Source organism: Schistocerca serialis, chromosome 2 (assembly GCF_023864345.2).
Source record: "Schistocerca serialis cubense isolate TAMUIC-IGC-003099 chromosome 2, iqSchSeri2.2, whole genome shotgun sequence".
Classification (NCBI taxonomy): Eukaryota; Metazoa; Arthropoda; class Insecta; order Orthoptera; family Acrididae; genus Schistocerca; species Schistocerca serialis.
This window is the reverse complement of record NC_064639.1, coordinates 369,801,413-369,814,520: the sequence shown is the minus strand read 5'-3', so window position 1 is coordinate 369,814,520 and position 13,108 is coordinate 369,801,413. Positions and strand designations below refer to the sequence as shown.

General features: G+C 41.6%; 1 protein-coding gene across 2 annotated transcripts in view; it reads right to left on the bottom strand.

Moving 5' to 3' along the window:
- LOC126455553 (cubilin-like) overlaps nt 1-13,108 on the bottom strand; it is a 686,613-nt gene that overhangs the window by 141,666 nt on the left and 531,839 nt on the right. For both annotated transcript variants that reach the window (XM_050091307.1, XM_050091309.1), the window contains exon 7: nt 12,981-13,040. In XM_050091307.1, the coding sequence (XP_049947264.1) occupies nt 12,981-13,040 (60 nt within the window). The remainder of the gene's footprint in view (nt 1-12,980; nt 13,041-13,108) is intronic.

Here is a 13,108-nt window from a genome sequence, read left to right as displayed (position 1 = left end):
CTGTTGCATGAATGATATCTAGTCCCAATCGTGCATATACAAGACAGGCAACCAATACTCGTATCTGGTTCCGTAGGTATCTGAACTCAATGAGCATGCCTGCTCTCCACACATTTGACAGATACTCATACGCTGTAAAATATGTGAATAGTGCGGCTGTTGATACAGCAAGCATTATTACATTTCATCGACCAGCCGCTGTGCCACACTCCAGAACCCACGATGAAGTTACACTGATTTGCAAAACCGTCGGCAACCTTGCATTTAGTTACTAACTTCGTGTTGTTACTCTGCTACTGTCCACTCTTTCTGTTATTGGGCTGGCAACCATACTAGTAGGAAGTGCATTCCGATTGTAGGAAAAATTTGATCTCTTGCCTTCGATTTCTCTACATCAGGGTTGGTCAAGATTTCATCTAACGATCCGTACTTTGGCGCAAATGCTGTAGCGCTCAACCTGGCAATGAAGTGGCATTGCTTACGATTTGGTCTTATATTTCACAGTTCTAAACGATATATAAAAAACGAAACAAATTTTCAGTATTATTTGCTGTACGGACAGACGCAGAAAATTTCAGATTTTCACATCCAGGTGACCACATGATCGTGAATTATTTAGTTCCAAAATCGGAAAAAAAGTCTTTCACACACACATATTGTGATCGAATTATTGTGGCACTTTTGCAACTTTGTTTTGGAAACGTGAAAACACTGTCTGAGAAACCATTGTAGACATTCTACACTTTTAATGTTGAAGGTATTAGACTCTTAACGGGAGTTATCTTGCAGATCAAACAGTTCATATGCACCTGCACAGGGGCGATTTCAACTGAAACGGCAAACAGTCCCGAAATTAGCTTTAAGACAGACATAGGGTTTGCAATTTCCTCAAGACGTTTAGAAAACTATTATTGTAATTCCTTCAAGGCCACAATGGCTTCTTCAGACCTCGCGTTTTCTTTAACGCCAGTGTGCTTTGGGAACTTGGTGGTCTTTGTCAGAATTTGTCCCTTCTACAACGCGATTTTCTTCAAGTCAGAAAGAACTTACGTTGCAACGTCTTACCGTAGGTAGTGTGGAGTCAAGTCCATTTAAAATGCGAAGTCTGTAATCCATTTCGGATCTAATTTTCGCTCCTGCACTCATTTTTCCTTCATGAATTCAACAATAGTGAGCTTGAATCGAAAAACCTTTCCAGGCATGCCCTTTGACTTAACCAGTGTACTTTGCAGTGACGTATGTAGTTGCCATACAATTCCTTCAATTCCATTGAAAACTGTTGCAATTGACAATGGAATAACGCGTGCGACTTCAGAAATTTTACTGTTCTTACCACCAACTTCTTCTTGTGCTCTGTGCTAGCAAATTTAACACAAGGTGCCTCTTCATGTACAGAACAATCAACCCTGTGTGTCGATCGTTATAAGTTTTTGCTGTTTCGTTTTCGACTAAATCTTTAAATTATTTCTGTGTAGTATGTAATGTCATTTCATAGCAAATATGCAGTACACATCGCTTATGTATATTGAGAATTCTCATACCTCTCTTCTGTCCTTCCCATTTATTTTTAAAGGATTGTGGCGGTAGACCTCTAGACTGCCTCTTTTCGTCCAAACAACTACTGGGCATGTGAACATCCTTCATACCAAGAACAAACAGCTGAGGGAAAGCAGTGCTACACCGTTATTCTGTGGAGTTTGGCACGTCGTGATCTACAAGCAGAAGAAACTTGGAGTTTAATTTGCTTTTCGCCAAACATGTTTTGCCTACTCATAGTGGGCATCGTCAGTGGCATTGATTTTTCTATTCTTTTTAGTGATGGTTCTTCAATAAGCGGTAGATGCATACAGTTCAGGTCTACAATTGGCAGTACGTCACACTTACACAATTCACTATACGTAATCCTTACTGTTGCACAAAGCACAGGACCGTGTTCACAGTGAGCATACATACAAGAGAAGAGAAAGGTAGCCCTACCTTCACTCCTGCTATTGACACTGTATCTCCTGAGTTGCATCTGCCTGGTTGTGAATACTAGGAACGAAGCTGATGGAACGATCGACGAGGGTTGACATCGGCAACAATCAACTGGATTAAATGTGTATGGAACGTGAAACGGTTTAAGCAACACAGTCACAGGACAGTTTATCTACCAGACAGTGAGCAGATTGTATTCTGGCGGAAAAAAATATGAAAAATGAAAAAGGAATTACGAGAAACTTCCCTTAAATCTTCGAGAAGTTAGTTGCACTGTCAGGAGCCATTGAAACTACGGTTAATGGGTATAGCTATTACAAAGAGTAAAAACAACCTAAGAAGAAAAAGCGGGAAGAGGTTACCGATAATGTACTGAATAACGTAATTACAAAGTTTTGAAACGACGTTAGATTAAGCGAGGTGGCAATCTCACAGCTCAGGAGATTGATTCGCACGTTGCTGCTTAGAGTGCAAGAGGGAAAAGAAATGGTTCAACACATAGTACTTTATAGCCATTCCTAAAAGCAGCTGAAAATTATGATTCTGGCATTTGCTACTCTCAGAGTATTAGTTATAGGAGCGGCTGTGATTGTGTACGGTTGGTATAGTGAAAACCTGAAAGCCTATAAAGCTGCCAATATGGCTCGCTAGCAGTTAGCTGAAGCACAGTGTCTTAATAAAGTAATCGGATCTATAGCACTTTATGATGGGAAAGGTCTGTATGCAGACCCCTACAGAGGTAACGGATTTGGCTTATATCTGAAAACATAAACAGAAAAAAAGTCCTTGAACGATATTCCAAAAAGAGCGCTTACTACCACTGACTTGATTTATTATAGTGAAGCACTATTAATACCTTATTTTTGTCGGAACATACTAAAAGTGGGTTAGTGAAACTGCACACAATTTGCGAACGATCTTACTGACCTCTTAGAAGAAACTACCTTGTCGCTCTTTACGACAGTCTCGTTTAGTCAATTCTAGTTTACTGTCAATAAAATGAAAACTGGTAATACGTCTCGGTGTCCTTGTATTTTAGAGCTCACCGCCGTTTACAGCATTGCTCTAATAAGGATCTCTACCCTTCGTCGTTGGTTCTTCACATACGCACTAATTCCTGTCACACCTACTACTTTTAAATTTTCTTACCTTTCAGGTCGTGCACATACATCCATATCAACACTGGAAATACGATGCGACAGTGTGTGTTGCGAGAATTCATAAGATACAGTCGCTTTAGGTCGTACTTCGTTACGGAGTTACACAGGCGTAAGAATAGGTATGCAGCACCATTAGGTGACGTGCGTGCAGTGACGATGATACGAGCTTAATGACAATACAACACTCCCTTCTCGAGCAGAGAAAATCTTTATCCAGGCCGGGAATCGAATCCACCCCCCCCCTTTATATTTTTTAAAATTTTGTTCACCGAGTGAAGTGACGCAGTGGCTAGCACATTGGACTCACATTCGGGAGGAAGACGGTTCAATCCCGCGTCCGGCCATCTTTATTTCCCTAATTCGCTCCCGGCAAATGCCGGAATGGTTCCTTTGAGAGGGCACGTCCGACTTCCTTCCCCGTCCTTCCCTAATCCGATGAGACCGATAACCTCTCTGTCTGGTCTCCTTACCCAAACAACTAAACCCAACCTCTCATTTTGTTCTATACTGTTTGTTGAATTTGTTCGGGGCGGACGTCCGACGACACCCGTTCATTAGGCCCCTTTGGTTGGCAATCTACGGCGCTGAACCCTCAGCTACCGAGTTGGACGTTGGGGCAGCTATCTTCCAGTTAGCCCACCAACTGCACACGGAAATTGATGAACAGTTGCTGAATGAAAGCCATACACAAACCGCCCCGTCCGACTTCAGAGTAACAAACCACTCGACTACATGAGTTCGGCACGGCCCTGGCCGCTCGCTTGGGATCCATTTTCGAATTCATTGGATCCTGGCCCGTAGTCGCCGACTCGCCACAGCGAAAACACGCTTACCCACGTTTCCTTCGCCTCGACACCTAGGCGGGTTGAAACTTACTCGTTCTAAGGTTAAACTTTACTGCTCTTTCTAAAGTCAGCCAACTGCAGACATAAAGCTTCACGCACCATCACTCTACCTGCCAAATGTAGCTCCCATGACAGCGTATTTATACCTAGAGTAGCACTATGGCGGAAAACTGAAATATCTGAAAAAGTCAGACTAACACAGCACATACATTACAGCGATTACAACTGTTACTAATGATTCTACTGCAAGTGTCCAGTGAAAAAAATATTCAAAATATATGGGATTAAAATTTTTACTCACAGTATTGTATTGAACTTTACTGAGAATGTAAGCCAATAGCTGAACGGTTTAAGCAAAACGGATACTATCTCAAACAAAATCCTAGTTAGCCAATGAATTATCGGAACTGTTCACAATATTGTCAGTTTATTTAAATGAAATAACGTTTTTAGTTCTTGACGGTTTCTTGAACTATGACACTCATAGGATTTCTTCAAATTCATTTCCTATATTGGTTTGTTATGGAATCCTGTGGGGTAGTGGGAACTATTAGTCAACTGCAGCTGAACTTCTTTCACAAATTACAGCCAAGACAATTACTTATTTCTTTAACGGCTTTATGCGCACCCAGAAACTCGCTTGCTGCCAAGTAACGAATCTCAGCGACATTTATCGCTGCTCGGGCACTTGAAAGTAAAAGATGTGCAACTTACGCCCCACAGAGGCACTCGTTGTTCTTTGACCCTATATTACTGAATCCTCGTATAATTTACGACTGCAGTGGGCTATAAAACAGGACATATTCCACTTCATTTGGTATGTAACATACCTTTGGGGATCTAATAATTTCAAATGGTTCAAATGGCTCTGAGCACTATGGCACTTAACATCTGAGGTCATCAATCCGCTAGAACTTCGAACTACTTAAACCTAACTAACATAAGGACAGCACACACATCCATGCCCGAGCCAAGATTCGAACCTGCGACCGTAGCAGTTGGGCCTAGAACCGCTCATCCACAGCAGCCGGCTAATAATTTCAGTTTACTAATGCATAACATATAAATTACGATCTCCTTTGTGTAAATTTGGAGTAGTAAAATTTACGATGGTTTAGTAGCAATATAACGTTTTCTTCCACTTAAGTGTTCTAAGATTAAGTAATAGCACATCAGTACATCACGAAAGTAATACCCATGATGACCTCCTTGTTTTATAGTACCTGGTTAGTTGTCATTTGCTTGACAATCCACTCTTTTATAGCACATACACAAATACACTACTGGCCATTAAAATTGCTACACCAAGAAGACATGCAGATGATAAACGGGCATTAATAGGACAAATATATTCTAATAGAACGGACATGGGATTACATTTTCACGCGATTTGGATGCATAGATTGTGAAATCAGTACCCAGAACAACCACATATAGCCGTAATAACGGCCTTGATACGCCTGGGCATTGAGTCAAACAGGGCTTGGATGGCGTGTATAGGTACAGCTGCCCATGCAGCTTCAACACGATACCACAGTTCATCAAGAGTAGTGACTGGCGTATTGCGACGAGCCAGTTGCTCGGCCACCATTGACCAGACGTTTTCAATTGGCGAGAGATCTGGAGAATGTGCTGGCCAGGGCAGCAGTCGAACATTTTCTGTATCCAGAAAGGCCCGTACAGGACCTGCAAACATGCCGTCGTGCATTATCCTGCTGAAATGTAAGGTTTCGCAGGGATCGAATGGAGGGTAGAGCTAAGGGTCGTAACACATCTGAAATGTAACGTCCTCTGTTCAAAGTGCCGTCAATGCGAACAAGAGGTGACCGAGACATGCAACCAATGGCACCCCATACCATCACGCCAGGTGATACGCCAGTATGACTTGCAATGTGCGTTCACCCCGATGCCACCATCGTGATGCTGTAAACAGAACCTGGAGTCATCCGAAAAAATGACGTTTTGCCATTCGTGCATCCAGATTTGTCGTTGAGTACACCATCATAGGCGCTCCTGTCTGTGATGCAGCGTCAAGGGTAACTGCAGCCATGGTCTGCAAACGTCGTCGAACTGTTCGTACATATGGTTGTTGTCTTGTAACCGTCCCCATCTTTTGACTCATGGATCTAGACGTGGCTGCACGATCCGTTACAGCCATGCGGATAAGATGCCTGTCATCTCGATTGCAACTGATACGAGGCCGTTGGGATCCAGCACGGCGTTGCGTATTACCCTCCTGAACCCACGGATTCCATATTCTGCTAACAGTCATTGGATGTCGACCAGCGCGAGCAGCAATGTCGCGGTACGATAAACCGCAATCGCGATAGGCTACAATCCGACCTTTGGCAACGTCGGAAACGTGATGGTACGCATTTCTCCTCCTTACGCAAGGCGTCACAACAACGTTTCACCAGGCAACGACGGTCAACTGCTGGTTGTGTATGAGAAATCGGTTGGAAACTTTCCTCATATCAGCACGTTGTAGGTGTCGCCACCGTCACCAACCTTGTGTGAATGCTCTGAAAAGCTAATAATTTGCATGTCACAGCATCTTTTTCATGTCGGTTAAATTTCGCGCCTGTAGCACGTCATCTTCGTGGTGTAGCAATTTTAATGGCCAGTGGTGTAAATTACACTTTCACTAATATAGGTCGCTTTGGGCTGCTTAGTCTCACCCAATTTTCTCCCTTCTCACACACATATATGGATAACTTCACCGAAAGCCTTTCAGAGCTTTTCAGAGATACGTTCTGTATATTTAGATATAAGGGACCGTCGACTTCCGGCGTATCGTTTCAGGGCTGTTGCAATTCGTTTAGTTTCTCGCCGCAGTTAGCTTTGTATTTGTATTGTAGTGAAAGCAGTGCACAACAGCGCAAATGTCGGCGGTATGTGCTGAGCGTGTTGTTTCCTTTCGCTCACTGCACCTTCAGTTGACAACACCAATAGCTACTTTATGTCTGTCTTCAAGTTTGCTTTCAGGACTGCTCAGTTCTGTGTTTGGGCTTCTTTTTTTCAGTGGTGAATGTACGTTAACACTGGCACACACTTTCTTAGGTTTACTAATGAAGAGCTCACCAATGCGTGCTTCATGTAAGGGTTCATGGAATTCATTGGAAAAGCAGCAACACGATACTTCCCTTAGCTGTTACCGACGTGACGGCAACTACATCACACGTCTCTGTTTCGACCAAGGGTTGTTGCTTTATTTTGTATTGTGTAATGCGTGGCGCATGTCTATTACATCCTTCTTCACTGTTGTAGAGTCATTTTCACAGAAATAAGGAAGATTGTGGTAACAAAACGAATACATCAAAATTACGTTAAAGCTCCGTAACGAGAATAATGATACCGTGTGTCCCTTACACGACATTACTCAATATGTATTTCTGAACAACGTCTGAAAATTTGTGAGTGTATTTCTGATTCACCCTATGTTTCAGCACCGCCTAATGTTCCATCGCTGTTTTTGTCTTGCCCATATTTCATCCACGCAATTCTCTGTCTCTGACGTCACCCCACTGACTCGCCACCCTTTCCCAGCCTCGCGTGTCTCAATTTCCTGTAAACTTGTCTTTTCGGTTAAAAGGCATTTCAACTGAAATTTTAATAATCTAAGAAATTTTATGATCACATAAATTTGAAACTACCGTGTTTTGTCGAGGAATCCTTCAGTAATTAAAGTTTGTCCATGTCCTCTAGCTTGCGGCAGGTGTTTCCATAACCATTTATGGGTATGAAAACATCATCTAAATTTCGAGTTTCATTACATTGCCCTTGTCGTCAATTACATTTCCAACAATGACAGAAACATTTAAAAATGATGAATCTGGTAGGGCATAGAAAGGGGAATGACGTTCCGCTTTACTTAGACATCATTTACAGCGTCCTCTACAAACAGTGATGTGTTTCAAAAACTGTACAATAAAATGTAACTACAATACGTTTCGAATATCTAAAAGTCAGAGATGTTATCTTTTTTTAATGTTCCTGAATATTTAGCATTTACTGAGAGTGTCACAACACTTCTAGATCAGTACGGTATCAGTTTCAATCTATCGGCTAAACTGATCAGAAATTCTGTCCCTGACTCCACACCAAATTTGTTTCACCATGCTTACAAAATCGTCTTAACGTATTTATCTAAGTTCCATACGGAATATTACGTCGCGAAACAATAAGTTCTGCTTTTATAACAAGATAGTCGATTAGAAAATTTTGTACAGCAGCCTTCCAGAGATATACTGCGTTATACAGCATCTAGAATGATAACAATGACGTTTCGGTCAAAAGCAAAAAGAAATCAACGAAAAATTGTAGATCAGCTTTCACGCTCTCAAAACAATAAGAGTCCTGAAATAATGTATAAGTTGATTTTAATATGAATAATAACATAGGTTCAGTTTTAGGTTTTGAGAGAAATGTAGCACCCACTAACTGTTCAGAACATTGAAGTTCTGTGCTTTGAATGTAACATTTCTGGAGGTTCGTTCTGCAGTATTGCTCCAACTCACATGTTATATCTTTTCTGGCCTGCGGTAGATCCTGGATATAAGATTCCGGTTTTACCAAATTCATCTATTTACACGTCGGTTGTGGAAAGATACGTCTCAGAATTACCGAAATTAATCAGTGAACAAGCTTGTGATATCCGTTAGTGAAGAAACGTTGGATCGTACTTAAGGGAAAGTACTGGGTCAAGTTGTATACAGGCAACATGCTAGTATAGGTATGTCTGAAAAGAAAAATGAAACAAAGAAAACCAAGATCACAAAGAAGGAAAATAATATGAAGAAGGTGGTAACACTTCTCATTTGACCAACATGCTATCGTCAGTTGGATACACAATAAACCATCTCCCACTGCTGGCCGACCTCTGCGTCATGTTTTGCCACACGCAGCCAGTGATTACTTGCCTGACTGCACACACCAGGCAGGGTGCGGTGTGGCACAAAATGTTTGTTATAAAAATGCTGTGATACTTTACAAATAATGTCCCTAACACCTGTATTTAATGCTGTCTCTCATAAAACGCCGTAATTATTAACGAAATAACGTCCTGCATTGGTCTCTGTGCCAGACTGGGTTACTTATTGCCTTAGTCCTACGTACAAGGCTACAAATAGATAGGGTTCCATTCTCAGCCTAAAACCATTCACGTTCGATTTGATCTTGACTACGAATTAGTTCTGAGATACCTACAACCAGCATGGGCAGGTTGGCAGCGTTGTATATACGAGGGTTGGAACTTTAATAGTGGCAACTATTTATTTACAGCTAGTACAACATAGATATGTTTCAAAGTTTTACTGACCCTCAAAGTAGTCACCAGCATTGTGTATAACTCGTTGCCATCGATGTGGAAGTCGTAGGATACTCTTAGCAGTGCCAGTTGTGTTCACAGTTCGAGCGGCGCGGTCTATTGCCCGACGAATTTGTAGCAGTTATGAAGCGAATGCCGTGAAGTGCTTACTTCAGGTTAGAAATCGAGTTGAACTTACGAGGGCTTAAGTCAGGGGAGTGGACTAGATGGTATAGCACTCAGCAGCCCATCCGTCAAACAAATCAGTAAGAGCCTGCACTGTACGTGCTTGAGCATCGTCCTGCAAAATGATGGTCAGGTCTTTCAGAAAGTGTCATCACTTTAAGATGGTCGTAGGTTGTGTTCAAAAAACAGCATAGAGACCGAAGGGATGACACTTTCTGCAAGACCTGACCATCATTTTGCAGGACAATGCTCAAGCTCGTACAGTGCAAGCTCTCACTGATTTCAGAATGACATATTCACTCTGCAGCGGAGTGTGCGCTGATATGAAACTTCTTGACAGACGGAGCGTGAGTCGTGCTTGGGTATCTCGGATGGTAGAGCACTTGCCCGCGAAAGGCAAAGGTCCCGAGTTCGAGTCTCGGTCCGGTACACAGTTTTAATCTGCCAGGAAGTCTCACTGGTTTGTTTGACTGTTGGGGCTGCTAAAAGCTATACCACCTACTCCACTCCCCTGACTTAAGCCCTCGTGAACTCAACTTGATTTCTAAGTGAAGGAAACACTTCACGGCATTCGCTTTAGAACTGCTAAAATTTGTCGGGCAATAGACCGCGCCGCTCGAACTGTCAACACAACAGGCACTGCTAAGTGTATCCTACGACTTCCACATCGCTGGCAACGGGTTATACACAATGCTGGTGACTACTCTGAAGGTCAGTAAAACTTTGAAACACGTATCTATTTTGTACGAATTGTAAATAAATAGTTGTCTCTATTAAAGTTCCAACACTCCTATTTGACCTGATAGGCTTAACTGCTGTGTGGTTTAAAGGCTCACAGTTAATTCAGCTTTCAACCATACAGAGTGCTCATTCTCTCAAATCTTCGATCTGGATCTCCACCTCGATTTGCCTGCCATGACAGGTGGGCTAGTTGTGCCATTTTAAATTGTGCTGTGTCCTTGAAAGACGGTTAAATTGGCATCATATCGTCAAGTTACGGTGTGTTGTAACTATCAGTTAATTCATACAGGCCTGTAGTCAGCACAGGTAGCCTCTAGAAAATTTTTCAACAGTGCATTATGTACCAGAAGCTACGAAACCACCACGCTGGTTTATGTACAGTGTTTACCTCATCAATGAACTACGAACGGCCGTTTAAAGCTTAGACCGCCGTGCGCACTGTCTTTCTGCATTCAAATGACAGGGCTATGTCTATGCAGGCAGTATGAAACTGTGTCTCTACGATAAATTTAGCCTCTCATCGTCCGTTCAGAACAACAGTACAGACACCACAGTACTGAGATGTGTGAAGAAACTGGGCAACACTTGGAAAGGAATATGAATTTATGGCATTGAGTTATCCTCACTATCGAGTGCCTGACTTTCTAGCACCTGACGATCAACACAGAAATGTGTAGAAGTTACCAAGGCCGGCCAGAGTGGCCGAGGGGTTGTAGGCGCTTCAGTCCGGAACCGCGCGACCGCTACGGTCGCAGGTTCGAATCCTACCTCGTGCGTGGATGTGTGTGATGTCCCACATGTTAAGTCCTATAGTGCTCAGAGCCATTTGAACTTTTTTTTTTTTTTTTTTTTTTTTTTAAGTTACCAAGTATCAAGACACATTTCAAGCTAGCATCTGCAGGGGTACCGCCAACAGTGACTTCTAGGAGAATCTGGTTGATAAGGCTATTGTCATTATTCTTCATTATAACCGTTTAAGTCCCAACAATATGGAAAAATGTAATTATAAAAATTTTCAGGTAATTAACATTTATTATCAGTGCAAGCAACGAACACAAGAGGAAATTGGCAAAAAGTAAACTATCAATTGTTTCAAAGAGGTGGTTGCACTTGGGAGTATAAATATAAAATTTTCCACGAAAATAACCTTTATTACTACAGTAAGCAACATATATAAGATGAAATTGGCAAGAGGAGTTGTTTTAAGGAGGTGATTTTACTTTGGAAATGCTGGAATTACAGTTTTCAAACTAAACTTAACTCCGCCCTAACAGGCCTTGGAAGGCCCAACGGTACCGACCTATACAGTTTTCAACCGCCGATTATTACATGTGATATACTTGAGAGACGCGCGGGTTAGCCGCGCGGTCTTGGGGCATCATGTCACGGTCAGCGCGGCTCCCTTCGTCGGAGGTTCGAGTCCTCCCTCGGGCATGAATGTGTGTGTTGTCCTTAGCGTAAGTTAGTTTAAGTCAGATTAAGTCGTGCGTAAGCTTTGGGACTGACGGCCTCAACAGTATGATCCCATAAGACCTTACCACAAATTACCAAAATATATTTGAGTGTAAATTTGTATTTTCCTAAACAAAATCCCACAGCTCGAAATTTTCATGAACTCACAACGCCTGACACAAAATTATGGACCTAAATAACAAGTAAAAATGGGCCTAAAATTTAATAAATTTTATATCACTTGTACCTTTGTCCCAGTGATTTCATTTCGATAATACTCAAACCTACGTTACAATAACTTACATAAACTTACTTTCACAGTCAATCATCTCTTCAGTACTTCCACTACATAACAGAAATCCATGTCAGAATCTCCTACAATCGCGTGGCACAATCTCCTGGCCGTCGATTGCTTGGACCGTTATCAAAGTCTCCTACAATGCATACATACCTAGACGTATCTTGATGTACCACTAGAAGTCTTTGTCTTACAGTAACATCGTTGCTCTCATGCTAAAAGTAATGGTACATAAAAAAATTAATGAAATGGTAGTCTCAGGCAAAAACCACTGGGGCTCAGAGGGTTAAGATGTGAAGCAAAGACAGAAAACATAGAGTGGTTTGGTGAAACTCATACTTCCTGAATATATTGAAATTAAATGAGATGTTCCACATTAATTCTATTGATAAACATATATATTTTTGTAATCGAAATTTTTTGTACACCTCGAAAAACTGGTGAAATCTTACTATAAAACAACTAGTTACAAAAATTTACATTACTATCTGGCAGACGTTAATGTTTAAATGATGCATTCTACATGTACAGTCTTGCCATATATGTTACGTACGTAGTTAATACAATACATTTATAGTTAAATACGTTACATATTTTACAATAATGGAAATAGAGGTGACAGAGTTTTAAACTCAACATTGTGCCACACGACGACTTATATTATTGAAACTAAGTGTGGCAGAATGATGTTTCTGGCAGCTTTTCAGCGGTGAATGTAAAATGACTATTATGAAAACTGTAGAGCAAAACGTAAAGAGGAATTGTGAGCAATCGCCTCATTACTTTAGGAACATCGTAGGCGAACCGTCGCTGCGAAAATGCAGCATTACGGACTCTCCCATCATGAATTACGCGGGTGTACTTCACAAATTCGTCACGTCAAGTATGCAATTTTTAACTGTGGAACATGAGTCAGCTCTTACCCTAAGTGAATTCGGTGCGATGTACCTCGTACGCAATCCAAAGTTGTACTAATCATCACAAGACAACTACAGTAGGCTTCAAATCCTACTCACCTGACGTCTCCTTTCTGTAGGGACACTTCTTCAAACACCAGACGAATACGTTCATTGTCCCTGTAACGAAATAAGACAGCAGTTATGATTCTAAAATGTTAAATCTTCATAGTTCTTTAATAGTTTTA